This window comes from Periophthalmus magnuspinnatus, chromosome 13, assembly GCF_009829125.3.
Source record: "Periophthalmus magnuspinnatus isolate fPerMag1 chromosome 13, fPerMag1.2.pri, whole genome shotgun sequence".
Lineage (NCBI taxonomy): Eukaryota > Metazoa > Chordata > Actinopteri > Gobiiformes > Gobiidae > Periophthalmus > Periophthalmus magnuspinnatus.
The window spans coordinates 25,268,389-25,283,014 of record NC_047138.1 but is presented as its reverse complement, the minus strand read 5'-3'; the positions used below and the strand labels follow the sequence as shown (position 1 = coordinate 25,283,014).

Sequence of the window (14,626 nt, the reverse complement as noted above, 5' to 3'; positions counted from 1 at the left end):
TTACTAGGTTTTGCTTAACAATGTCCACTCAAATAGGCATAATTTATGTATTTTACTCTTAAAGGGGTATTATGCAACTTTTCTGGTATGGGTCCGCTACCAGCTTCTCTCATGAAAATGTTTTTCCTTCAATGTTCCTCAGTATGGCATTGAATTTATCCAACTTCATTGTTGACAGTATTGTGATACCGCCTAACTGAATTACTGAAATAAGTGTATGTAAATAAATGTGTAGAGGTGACAATGCTTACAGTAGGAATGCATTTTTAAGTTATTTTTAAGCAATAAAACAAGTACCTTAAGTTTATTCAACTGCATGGAAGATTAATGCCATACTTTGCCTTCATTGCTTGGTTGCAGATGGTGAACAATAGGAAAAGTTACATAGTACACTTGTAACTGCAATAGCTTAATGTAAGTGCTCACTAACCTTGTGTCATTGTCATCGTTCTACATTTTGAAACCACAGCAGCCAAGAAACTGCTTTAATAAATATACACACTTGTTATTTTACTTGGATTTACTTTATTTACTAGTATTTTAACACCTTACATGCTACAGAAAATAAAAAAGTAATTCAAATGTCTTGAAAGAATATAGTGTTATAATAAAATGGCACATTTTGAATATTAACACAATTTCCTCTGGCATTTGCCACACCTTTTTCTCAATGAAGGCTGACATCATGCAGGGCAACAAAATACTTCCTGGTGATTCCATTGGCAATGCGGTCAGCTTTTTTTTTCTCAAGCAATTGAAATGTGACACAGCTGGATTGAGACAGAGAGTAGCAGTAAACCCAAATATTTTATAATAATCCTAAAACTGTTTAAGATAATACTTTGAAATTACCAGGAAAGTAAATTTTGTATCCCATGATTTTGCAAAAGCATTAGGAGTTTACTCAAAATGTAAAACTGTAAACACTTATTGTCTGAAAGCAGTAAGTGCATTACGATTCATTCCAAATCAAAGCACAGATCGCACGTACCCACAGGATCATTTCATAATCCTACATCTATGGTGCCATCTAGTGGTCTTCAATTGCATTAGGGATGTTTATATACTTCCTGGACAATTTTAGCCAATTTTGAAATTTAAAAAGCTACACAGAATTTTGCACAATGTGATGATTGTCAGGAGTAAACAATTAAAAGTAATCAAACATGGTAAAATACAATAATGTTTGCCATCTTTTGGAGGTTTGTGACAGAACTAGCAAAGCACAAAAATAAGATTTGAAAGGGACAAGACTTTAAATAAAAACAGGCAGAGCTTAAGGTAAAAAGAAAAAAAAAGTCTGATACAACAAGAAAAAAAATGATTAAAAAGGTTAAAATGTGGATAGCACAATATTCCCCACAGTCTTAAAGACACTTGGACCATGATAAAGCCACGAATGGAGTAATTTCACAACTGGTAAGCACTATAATGAAGACAGCACTATCTAAAGCAGTGGACAGCCTACATTCACTCTGTGCAACTTCATTGGAGTCCATCAGGTGTAGAACTAGGGCCACATAAACAGTATTCTGCAATTTGATCAGTAATGTCTTTCTATGTTATTCACAGCCCCTCATGTAGTTTTTTTGTGTGTGTGTTTTTTAAGGGGGACTATTATGTGAATGATTTGATGCGTTTTACTTTCACTCCTTCGGAGCGCACATGCAGCAGTAAAAACTGTACATGTTTTTTTAACATCCCATCATGAATTAAAACAAAAAAGCTACAAGAATAACCAAACCTCTTAGCATGTATGGATCATCAATACATCGTTTCATAACAATATGTTCATTTTTTCTTACAAAAGACTATTTGGTGAGCAGAAGTAATAGGGATGGGAGAGTGAGGCAGGTAAGGCAGGTGTAGTCCGTCTATGATTTTGTTTTTTTCAACAGTTGGAAATATGTCCACAGTTCACACTTTATGCCAGTTGACTTTTGTTTCCTCCAAATTTTAAGTTTAGGAAAGATGAAGGTCAGCTATCAGCAGTGGAAACCCCTTCATCTCCTCATTGGTTTGTATCCAGAGACTGTAGAGTACACTTGGTTCTTCACTGGTGAGGATGTAGTTTTCAACCAGGCTGCATTCATGTCCAATAAGGGAAATGTGCATTTTTGTTTTTAAAGATAGAAGGCACAATTACAGTATTTCTTGCTTAAAATTGCATACATTTTACATTTTTTATAACAGGAAACTACTTGGCTAAATAAAGCTTCATATCCATTATTTTCAGAACTATCTACATTAGGGCTGAACAATTTTGGAAAAGAAATGTCGGAAACAAATGTTTTCCAACATTAATTGAAATGTGATTTGCAATTAATGTTAAACTAGTTAAGTGTGGGATTCTGATATGAGTGGACACCATTTTCACGTTCAGGAGAAGCATTTGAGAGAAGACCAAAATATTAATTGCTGAATCACATGTGATTCTTAATAAGATTGTTTGCTGAAGAATGTTGCTTAAATATTTATTTGCAGCCTTTCTCATCTGCTCATTGTGACCATTTATATCATTTTATTTTATTTTCAGTAATGCGATTTCCAGTAATATCGTACATTTTGAAAAATATTTGGTTCGGTAACACATTGGGTAACACATTATAAGAAAATAGAAGTAATTGTCCAGGTAGGAAAGTTTCTTCTTTGCATTTAACCCTAACTTCAATGTGACTTAATCTGCCAGGAGCAGTGAGCTACCTCTGTGCAGTGCCTAGGGACTTTTCATTAAACTCTGTACTCCTGACCAAAAATCTAGGAAAGACTTGTACTGCACGTTTTATTATTGGACAAGAACGCAGTATAGTATGTAATAGCGACACGGGCACAAGTGGACTGCCATCTACTGGTTGGAAGGGGCAGTGGCTTAAGTCTCCTATGAGGGCTCTCCAGGAATAGACACAATATCCAAGAAACACATATCCAGCAACAAGATTTAGGTCTCCACAAGTTCACTGTTGATAGAGTTGTATTGTTAGGGTGCATATTATGAAGGAATTGTGGTTCAAGACACTATTCAGGGCCTTTGCAGTTGTCAGTGATAGATTTACTGTTAAAATGAGAGGGGTCAGTGTGGTAGGAAGGTAATAGGGAGCAGGTCTAATACTAGTGTCCTGTTTGTGGATGCCCTCAGCTCAGTTCGTCATCTGGGTTGTGCTGGTCCAGAAGTTTGACATGCGTGAATGGAAAATGGCCTCTCTTGCCTTTGCACTCCCCCTCCCACTGGCCATTCACGTTGATTTTGGTCACCTTCACCATGTCGCCAACCTGCAAGAAAATAAAGGAAGAATTAGGTATCCAATTAATATAGATTCGATTCTGTAATATTTTTGATTGTCATTTTATTTTAACTTTGCTGAAATGTCACCTGATGGGACCAAAATATTTTATAACATTTACATTTAAGTTAAGGTACACTTTATTGTTCCTGGATTTGATCCATCCTTCAGTGTCACTGGGGCAGGAGCAGTGTGCGTCACAGCGTAAGGACCCATCCCCAGATCTTGAGCTAGGCTTGGTCAGGATTACCTTAGCTGGATTTGAACCTATTGTACATATTTTCTCTGGAGCAAACCTACCTGGATAAGGGGAAGAAACATGCAAACTTTTTTTTTTCTTTTTAAATATACATTTCACATACAAGTTGTATGTGTGTCACAACAATTATGTTTCTAGGCATAGTAGGGGGCAAAGGTCTCAAGTAGAGCAAGACAAAAAAAAAATGGAATAATTAATAATTTGCAAAATATAACTAACTGTACCAAACTAGTAGCATATATACACACCACCATTTTGAATTTTGATTTAGAAGTCTAGATCTGCTGCCTGTTACAATACCACACCAAATAAAGATATGTGCAGAGTGGTCTATACAGTAAACCGTATGTCTTGTTGTACATGTAGAGAAATAGACAGAATCCAAAGTACTTATCGTAATACAAAAGTGCAGATAATCCTACTACCCCTTGAACTATTGTAGGAATGGCAGATTAGTGCGAACATGGAGTAAAAAGGAGTGGCTGAATTTGAGGCTCTGAACCTGAGCAAACAGATCCAAAGTTCAGGTGTGTACCCAAGAACCAACAGAGACATAAACATGCAAAAGTAAAGCCTGTGCAATGTAAAAGTTTCCATACATTTTTTTTAAGTTCATTGTTCTTCATTTCTATTCAATACACTTCAGTGTAGGGTCAGTAATTGGTATTATGTTTGTGTTAACATTTTTGTATGTTTATTAGGACAAAAAAAAAAAAAGAATTTACTTTGCAGCTTCATTGTGGGGTAAGATTACTGTACACTAGATTACAGAGGGCCACCACAGTCCCTTAATTTTGTTCACGCAAGTAATAGTTTTCCCTAAGCAAAAATATGAAAACTAGGGATGCACCGTTATCAGTTCAGCCGATATATCCTGGTCGGACATATAAGCTTCTGTAATAAGAGTATTTACTGGTCATAGTCGGCCCTGAAAGTCTCATAATGTATGAACTTTTATTTACACAAAAATGCATGTAGTTACCTGAGGGATAAACAGGAGCTACAGAACTAATTTGGATCAGTTTTGTCTCATTTCATTTTTGATTTAGGCCCCTGTACTGGTATCAGTTGATATTGGGCATCCACAGATATTTATACCTATAGTATCAGAATCAGTATCAGGACTGAAAAAGCTGGATCGGTGCATGCCTAATAAAAACTATACAGACAAATAGATAAAATTGTTATTCAATTGTTATTCTCAGATCTGTAAAATAACTATCATCCATGATTCATTGAAATATCAAAAGGTATGAATTATATTTTAAGCATTTACTTAAATTACTGTAAAGAATAAATAAATAAAAAGAAAACCTGCCCTCAAACCAATTATATCAGATTTTCATTTCCTAATCACTAAAACATATCTTTAGATGTAAGCTGTTCCAGTCTGTCTTTATGGCACAGGCTCCAGGGCTTAAACTGGGCCTGTCCTGTCATTATGTATGGATTTAGGATCGGAGGAACTCAAATCCTCCTATTCACCAGGGAAGGCATTATGTGGAGCACAACAATATATTAAAATACAATCTGCTTTATCTGGACTGCAAAGGGACTGTGCTTGTGAGCTTATTTATTACTTAGAAAATCACCAGTGATTAAATACCCAGCAGGAATCATAAGCTGGCCAAAGGAGGAGATACCGACCACAGATGTTAAGACCCGAAAGCTCTTGACCATGCATGGTGGGTTCCATCCCAAATCCAGCACCCTGAGACTGTATGCGAGCCGTAAGGAAGGAGGCCGAGGACTGGTGAGTGTGAGAGCCACAGTCCAGGATGAAACATCCAAGATCCATAAGTTCATCAAGGACAAGGCCCCAACAGATGACGTGCTCAACGAATGTCTCAGACAGTGGAGTGCAGAGGAAGAGGTGCTGGAGGAACCATCATGGGAGGATAAGCCCCTGCATGGGATGTACCACCGGAATATGAAGTGGCTGATATCAAGAGATCCTACCAATGGCTTGAGAAAGCTGAACTGAAGGACAGCACAGAGGCACTCATCCTGGCTGCACAGGAGCAGGTCTTGAGAACTAGAGTGATAGAGGCCCAGACACCAGACAAGACCCAAAATGTAGAATGTGCACAGAGTCCTCCAAGACAATCCAGCACATAACTGCAGGGTGTAAGATGCTGGCAGGGAAAGCATACATGGAGCAGCATAACAAAGTGGGGGGCATAGTGTACAGAATCATCTGTGCAGAGTATGGATTGGAAACCCCAAGGTCAAGGTGGGAAACACCTCCAAAGGTAGTGGTGAATGATCGAGCCCAGATCCTGTGAGACTTTCAGATATAGACTGACAACAAGAAGGCCTGGAAGGTGAAGGCATCATTGGTGCCCGTGGTCATTGGAGCCCTTGGGGCAGTGACCCCCAAACTGGAGGAGTGGCTATAGCAGATCCCAGGAAAAACATCAGACATCTCAGTCCAGAAAAGTGCAGTACTAGGAACAACAAAGATACTGTGCAGAACCCTCAAGCTCCCAGGCCTCTGGTAGAGGTCCCGAGCATGGAAAAAAGGGGGACAAGACCACCTGTGGAGGGTGAGGAGGAGTTGTTTGTTTTTTTAAATATAATGCCTGTAATCCCTCAGTTGTCCAGGTCTGATCCATAGCACAAAATTTAAATCAACTGGACAAAACGGAGTGAAACAATTTGTCCAGTTGACATTTTTATATATATATATATATATATACACACATATATTTATATATATATATACACACACAAACAAACACACACACACTCACATATATATATATATATTTTTTTAATTTATTTAAGTCATCTTATTTGAAAAGACATTGCAAGCTTTTTTATTTTTATTTCTTTTATCAAGAATCAGGAGATTCACAAATTTTTCACTGCAATACTGAAAAAAAAAATCAATGTAAGCATATATAATGTCACCTTATTGCATGTAAAACAACATCACAGCACGAACTGACAGTCTGGCAACTTGCAGGATATGATAACGTGTGGTGTGTTTTCAGAAGCAGCAGATTGTGAGGTGGCAGATTATGCAAGTTTCACACATGAAGAGTTTGCAGACCTCCACACCTTGCAATATGTTAGCAGCAGAACCAGCCAGAACCAACAACTATTCTCAGACTAGCAGAGAGTTTCAGATCATATTTGTGCAACAGCAAAAAAAAAAAAATCATGTCAGTACAAACTTTAGCTAATTTGATCAAGCAACTCATTTGTTGATTACACATGTCATCTTTTACACAATCTTTGTCTTCTGCAGTACTGATCCCATATGAAGATTACACAAATTATTAGGGTTGTAGTCGATTAAAGAAATTCTTAGTTGATTAAAAGCATGTCCTGCTGATTGTCCTGTCCAGCTCTCAAAACTATCACCTATCTCTATGTATCTGATCCAAACTGCACTCACAAAACTACACCTGCTTGGGGGTTCATGCAAAAACAACTACTTATACAGGAAAAAAAGTACTAGAAAGCAATATGTTTATATAAAGACAGATTAAACTTCACTCACTAACATCTCCTTTCTGCTATTGTCAAATAAAACCTTAGAATCAAAATAAAATAATTAGTCGCCTAGCACAAATTGACACTCCATCAACAAATTAATCTACTTAAGGACTAAAGGCCTGGTAATAGTAATTATCATAAACACTATGAAAGTAAAACCACTGGTTAGTATTAAAGTACAAACTCAAAAACTGCAGTCAATAATGAGTATTAACAATGCTTCCGCATAATCGCACTCAATTATAAGTAAGAACAATTATGTAAGTGGGTTTAAGGCTGAAAGGACAAATCATTTATTTAACCATTAACCAATTTAGTAATCTAATAATCATTAACTGGACCAAACACAAAATACAACAAATTGAAAATTTATCTGAAACCAGTTTTGTTGATTTGTCAAGATTTTCCTCAAGGGGCATCATTTCATATTCACTGGTCTTTTTGTGATCAAGTGACAACTCAAATCATCAAAATATTGACAGATATTGACGATATTGACAGATACAAGTGCACAGACTGAAAATGATATTTTTTTTCTCTCAAAACAGTTAACAAATTTGATCCAATTGTGTTATTTAACTTATTTATTCTGGTGGTTATTACAGAACAGCTTTGCATAAATTAAAGTTAAAACATTATGAGAAGTCCTAGACTTACATCAGTCAGTAAACAGTCTCAGTGCATCCAATTAAAGGCCCAACCAAGATATCAACTGATACTATGATACCGATACTATGAAACCGATGGCCCATCCAGGAAATTTTCCTGATAATTGATACCAGTATCGTATCAGTGCATCTTTAGAAATACCCATGTTAACTGCTGCTGAGCCCGTCTGCAGTGAAAACTGAGCTAACTCTGGGCCTTATGTAACATTCTGTTTGACACGTACAGGTCAGAGGTCACTGGGGGATACCTATAGGCACAAACTGGAAGGTAATATTTTGATTTTCTGTGAGCAGGGAGCAGACATGAACCTTATATAAAGGGCTGTATAAGTGCAAAAAAGTAATAAGAAGGAAACTGCATCAACTTGCATGGTGTGGTATTAATATATCGTCTACAATAATCTCACAGAACAATATTTATTTCAATATTGTGGGGAGGTTTTCATTATGTTATTCATTCATTGCTCAGTCAGAATCAGTGGAGATAAGTTACTCACCACAGCTGCCCTTGAGGCTGACAGTCAAAAACCTGCTTATCTGTGCCATACACCTCTCCCACCTCGACCAACTGTATTGGCACACAAGCTAGGACGGCATAATATTTAGCAAAAAGTATCAATATTGTAATAATAGCTAACACAATGATCAATATTGCAACAAACAAAATATCGCAAAAAAAAACATTAAAACAGATGGCTTTTATTCATGATTTTATTTGGTCTAAATTATAAGTATAAGTATAATTTAGACCAGTAAATTATAAGTCGGGACTGAATTGCAAAACCATTGTGAAACTGCTTAACAACTCAGCCACAGCTCCTTCCATATCAGAATGCTAGTCAAGTTATGTTTTTCCCAAACTGGAGAGATTTTAATCCACTAGGACTGTAGTTCATCATTTTGTCCTTGGCTCTTATCTTTCAAAGCTACAATCAAAGTCACTATAGTGAACTGCAATTGTGTAGTTCCATTTGTGCAATTAGGCCTGTCACGATAACAAAAATACAGTGCCATAAACTAATTTATGGCACTGACACAAAAACCCTAAAGTTGAATTATTCCAAAAAACTAGCAGTAGTTAGTTTGTATATATAATCAGTCAAAGAAGTTATTTATTCAATCCCCCATAGCTTAAATTTAATCATAGAAAAAATAACAAAAAGTTCCCATCTAGTACTCAGAAAAAGTATCTAATAATAATTATTGTTGCATCTCACATATATTGCGCGACAAGTTGATTTAGTTTATCAGGGCAGGCCTATGCACAGTATAGGTGTCCATACACTTAGAAAGCGGCCTGATACTTACTAAAGTTGTCTGCCATGTGTTGAGGTTTGCAGATAAAGATCCTCACCAGGGCAGTGATCGCACACAACAGCAGAGATAACCCAGACAGAGGGTAATTATTAACAGTGCAGCAGAGTCTGTGCCACAGGTGGGAGTGGTAGAGACACTCCCCAGACAATGCACTGGGCTGTCAGACCTATAGCTCCCAGAATGACTGATCACAGGTAAACCCTATAAGTCTCTATGCTATAACTGTACAAGCAGGAACAGAGCAGTGCTACACAAACAAGCACCACGTCTCAACATTAGACTAACATACATTTTAGTGTTTGGCATCTATTAAAGAACCCATATTACGCCATTTTCTGATCTATGTTATAATTGCGTTCCCTGATCAAAAACATATTTGGAGCTTTGTTTTATTTCATTCACACGTTTAACAAACACATCCTCCATATTTAGGCTGAGTTCTTCGTTCAAACAGAAGATACTCTACTCCACCTTGTGATGTCATGTGGTAACACAGAAAGTGCTCCACAGTGTTTTTAAACTCTACACACCATTAGAATCATCTGGATGATTTAAACTCGAATTGTCAATCTCTATCGAACAAAAGGTAAAAGATAAGCATTAACTTGAAAACTACCATTTCATTACAAGGTGGAACAGACCATTTTGACAAAACATGTGTGAATGAAACGAAACAACTCTGAGTAGGTTTTTGATGAGGTAACAACCATATAACAGGGCTTAAAGCTCATTAGAATCCATTTTGTGTAATATAGGACATCAAAGTCTAAAATACAATCCAGTCATGCAACTAATAAAACTGGAAAAAAAAAAAACGTATCCGATATGACAGGCAACATACTCTAATTTTGTACATCTCCAGAACAACAATTGCGAAATGATCAATTTTTCGATTTATCTGTCACTCATAGTTGTGATATGATCAACTGATTAAGCTATGGTTTAGTTTGTGGGTAGTTTTTGCACAAAATACTTTCTCACGTAAAATGTAAAGTACTTAGCAGTGTGACATATTTTGTCACCCATAAATGCAAGCAAGGTCGTAAGGATGGTCAGCCAGTATGGTACATTTACAGTGACATACCAACCACAAAGTATCAATGCTCCAAATAAGGTGCTATCACTGGCTACTCTACACACCTCTGTTACATTATAATCTGTTGTATTATTTTGCTCTGCCAGAAGTGCCAGGGGTAGGAGTGGCAGCAGCAGACCTAGACAATGGCATTTGCTGTCAGCGCTTTGCTCCGATCAAACAGACAGGACAAAACTCCATGTTAGATCAGTGCAGTATCAGTAACACAATAGAGTCAGTTTAGGGCAGAAGAGCTCCTAAGATCAGTCTACTGTCCCCCACACATACATATACACACATATATATACACACACAGCACGGCTCCAGGCTTCACAGGGACCAAAGGAAACGGTCCAGTTCCAAAACACAAACTATTTCCTTCCCCCCGTGACCCGCACTCTGGGAGCCCGCTCTCCCTTCCGGACAGTTTAAAAGGCCAACAGCAACTGGACCAGGGAGAAGCGGCTAATGGCACAGTCAAACATGCTCTACCCTCTTATCTTCAAGGACTTAAATCTTCTTTCTTGGAGGAAATAAGAGTTCCATGAAGTTTTACACTGATGATGACAAAGAAGGAGATGGATTTTAAAAAGCTTGTCTAATTTCTTACGCATTTTCAAGTAGCGGTTAGCAATGTGCCGATATATGCATCTGAAGTAGCTTTACACTTTAAAGAGGGAACTGCAAACATCTACTTTTTCTTAGAGTACACTGGGGCTGTAGATCAAAAATATTATTTTAGGAACATTATAGGGGTTTATATGCACAACAGTAAAGCAGATAATGTGTGGAGTGCGTTGGCTGGAGTTTTTTGAGTCTGAACAGTTTGAGCTGCATTTTTTTTGCTTGTGATGAAGCGGTCTACTAGACTGCTCTGTATAGATAAATACGATTCAATTATTATTGTGATATGACCCAGACTTTTTTGGATGTCTTTTTAGATGTCTTATATTATCTATTAATCTTAATTATTTGTTATGAATGTTTTGCTTAAAATAAAGTAAGGTAAAATAAATCCATTTTTTAATAAAATCATATTTAGGTGAAGAAGGGATAAATACGTATTCTGCAAAAGTGTATAACACGTACTGAAGTTAACAGTACCCAATATCACCAGTGGTATCAACATGATGTTGCCATGTCTTGCAACATGGATGAAACTACATACTTCACACTTGGAATTTAACTGAAACTGCATTAACTGTTTTTATGTTTGCCTCTAGGACTGTATATTGGTAGAAGTTGAGAGCCTGAAAATATTATGTCTTCTTCTAACAGAAAAACTATTTTAAGGAAATACTAAATTGTGTTTTAATATTTACCTCCAATGCCAGCGCGGTCTTGTCATAGGCGTTGGGGACCCTCTTCTGAATGGCTCGTGCATACACTGGTCCGTTCTGTAGATTGGGTAGAGGTGTGGGCTGGGCATACTGACTGGGGTCCCCGAGTAGAGGCGGTCCGGGTTGAGCCACCGATCCGTCGGAGTTTCCCATCATTCCCACTCCTCCCCCCTGTGGACCCCCCACCGCTCCGCTCCCCATCATGGAGGTGGGAGAAGCCGGTCGGTACTTTTCTACATATGGGACGGGGATCATACCGGCTCTCCCCTCTGAGTTCTGGGCGTTCCACCATTGGTCCTCAGGCTTTTCCAAAACACGCAGGATATCGCCCTTTCTGAACGGGAGGTCCTCTTCGTCATTCCCGGGAAAGTCAAACAGCGCTCGGACATATTCTTCTTCGAGACGGGGCGGGGGACCACCGGGACCGACACTGATAAAAGAAGTGTGTTTGGACTTGTTGATGGGCTCTATTAAAGTAGTGGTGTCCAGGTAGTGAATTTTATAGAATTCAAGTAAAGCAGGCAGAGCTTCAAACTCTTGGTCTCCTATGCGAAAACGTGGATGGCCCAAACCTGGAAAATTAAGAAAAGAATGCGTCTTTATAAGCATACCGCAAAAGGAAAATTAACAATTTAAAGGAGCACTATATAACTTGTCTAAATGGAGATGTTATTGTTTCACCAAGAATGTTCCACAAAAAGGCATTAAACTCTATGGAGACGAGCTGATATTGCTATCAAACCAAGAAAGTACAGTTCAGATCTGTGAAGAGCTGACCCCTGTCACAGCAAGAATGCATGCATTTTGTAGCATACCATGAAACATTCCAGATAAAGCAATAGTTAGTAATAGTTAGTAATAGTAATAGTAGTCCATTAGACTCAAAACTAAGTTTATGACACAGCATAATAGGTTTAAAAAAAAAAAAAAGATAACAATGCAAAGTACTTGTCATTAAGCAAATTCAAACTTATCTGGGAAACAAATTCTGGTATTTTCCAAAATGACACATCACATATTTATCCCACCAGTCAATGTTTGATGAATGAGGAAGAAGGAAACACATTCATATAACAAATATTGCATCGCCGAACTTCTCAAACAGATGTGGCTGCAGTATTTTATTTGAACACATTAAAGTTTATAACCCACTGCCATGCACTTCTATAAGATAGTGAGAGACAAGAGGGTTTTAAAAAGGTTTACACCCGCAAGGAGCTACATAAAAGAAAGGACTGAAACTAAAATAACCATGACAATATTTGCTAAGATAGGCATCTAATAGTTTTAGATACAGTATATTATTATGATTTGTAATTTTACATCAAAATTTGACCAAAATTACTATACAGGGAAAGTCAGGAAAGCTGAAGAGAGACATTTTTTTATTGAAAAAAGCAGTATTTCAACCTTCACCTAAGTACTGTGTTGTGAATGAATGAAACAGACTTTAAAAGAGAATACAAAAAGGGCGCACAATTAAGATGGTTTTAAACTAAACTAAAATAAGTAAAACCTACAACTAAATGAATGAACTACTGCATAAGTAGGGGTCATTGAAACTGCTAGACTAGTACAGTAACGAGGCTACTAACGCTTTAGTTTGTAAGGTTGATTTTCCCAACACATTTTCAATACAAAGTACCTATTCTAAGCGAGCAAAATTCCCTCTGCTCCCCACAGCAGCGTGTCTGGCCTGGTCTGAGCTCCATACGGAGATAGAGGGGGGATTGGCTCTGTTCTATTGCGCATCCCTTTTGGTGCAAGTCATGCAAGAATGCTCACCCGGCATGGACCCAAAAACTAACCCACACGGTACCCCATCTTACCTGGTCCGGACTGTCGGTTGTTGCTGATGCTGTTTATGATGTAATGCGACACTTTGGAGTTCTCGGACACAGATAGCACGTAATCCCCGGGGCTGGTGATCGAGTCCCGGACTAAAAACACGCCGTGCCGCTGACCCTGGAGTAGCGATACCGCCTCCTGCCTGCTCAGCCTACCCCAGTACCAGCTCCCACGGTCTTCTGCATCAAAATTGCCCGCCATGATCGCCGCTCAAGACGCCGAAGCTGCACCAGGCCTTCCCTGCGCTCTCCCTCCCTTTATCCACAAGCTAAGCCTTCAACTCATGCACAAACTTTAGCGCCGAGGAGCACGTTTAGAAAACAGGCGACATCCGTAGCTCGCTTTTCGGGATCCAATCTGCATAAATGGAAGCCCAAGCACCAAATAAACCAGATAATGCTTCACTTTATGCACGGAAAGAGGATCTAACACTCTTTTAACGCGTTTTGCAGACAGAAATCCAGCAACAATCCAGCGGCCGATGACAACTAACTTCAAAAACTGAAATGGCGGATACGGGAAAACAAAAAAAAAAAAAAAAAAAAAAAAATAGATCCCATTCACCGGAAATTGCGTAGTAGAATTTCGACCACAGAGATTCTTTTTTCAAAACAGATCACCTTTCAATGTAAAACACAAAGTAGTAAATTATTCGTGTACAATTGTGAAAAATTATAGAACATATACTTTTAAACATTGATACGGTGTCGATTATTTACTGTTAAAGATGACGACATAAACACGTAGCTTTAATGTAGTAAAGTGATTTTTCCAGTGTTATTTAATATTATCAGAATATGGCGAAATCTGTCAGTTTAGCAAAATTAATAATAAAAATAGGTTTCTTTTCACGAATGGAACGTCTTCACAGTGAGATTACGTAGCCTCAATTAGACAAAAAGTCGTGACACATTGGTTCAGAGACAGACACGTGACTCATCCTAACGGTTGTGTAGTCGTTACTTCGTTCTCCCCCAAAACAAGAAATCTGGTGTCTTTCCTAAAAGTGCAACGGAATAAACTCCAGTACGCAAAAAAAAAAAAAAAAACCCTAAACAAAACAAAAAAGACTTCTGCAAACAAGTGGTCACGGTTAAATATCATTAACCTCCTGTTTTAAAATAATAGGATTAGTGGTATGGAATAACTGCATTACAGAATGTATTACAGCAAAAACAGTCTGAAATTGTCTGTGGATTTTAATAGTTTTACTAGAAATTTGAAAAAGTTCATTTTAAATAATCAAACGTGTCCACATTAGTCTAGTTAGTTGGTGCTGCTCTGTGCTCACTGTATAAACCTGCACATAATGATTTTTATATTAGTTTGGACTG

At 37.8% G+C, this 14,626-nt stretch overlaps 1 protein-coding gene across 1 annotated transcript; it reads right to left on the bottom strand.

Moving 5' to 3' along the window:
* Positions 1-1,075: 1,075 nt before the first annotated feature.
* crk (v-crk avian sarcoma virus CT10 oncogene homolog) lies at positions 1,076-13,819 on the bottom strand. The gene is made up of 3 exons (XM_033976911.2): positions 13,274-13,819; positions 11,427-12,016; positions 1,076-3,270 (listed from the first exon to the last, which is right to left on the bottom strand). Exons 1-3 carry the CDS (start codon positions 13,491-13,493, stop codon positions 3,133-3,135), a joined length of 948 nt encoding a protein of 315 aa, XP_033832802.1. The 5' UTR covers positions 13,494-13,819; the 3' UTR covers positions 1,076-3,132.
* Positions 13,820-14,626: the final 807 nt, after the last annotated feature.

Coding starts and splice junctions, on each gene's coding strand:
- crk (XM_033976911.2), bottom strand. CDS start 13,493: ATGGCGGGCAATTTTGATGCAGAAGACCGTGGGAGCTGGTACTGGGGT. Junction 12,017..13,273: donor CAACCGACAGTCCGGACCAG/GTAAGATGGGGT, acceptor TTAATTTTCCAG/GTTTGGGCCATCCACGTTTT. Junction 3,271..11,426: donor AGACCGCGCTGGCATTGGAG/GTAAATATTAAA, acceptor ATTTTCTTGCAG/GTTGGCGACATGGTGAAGGT.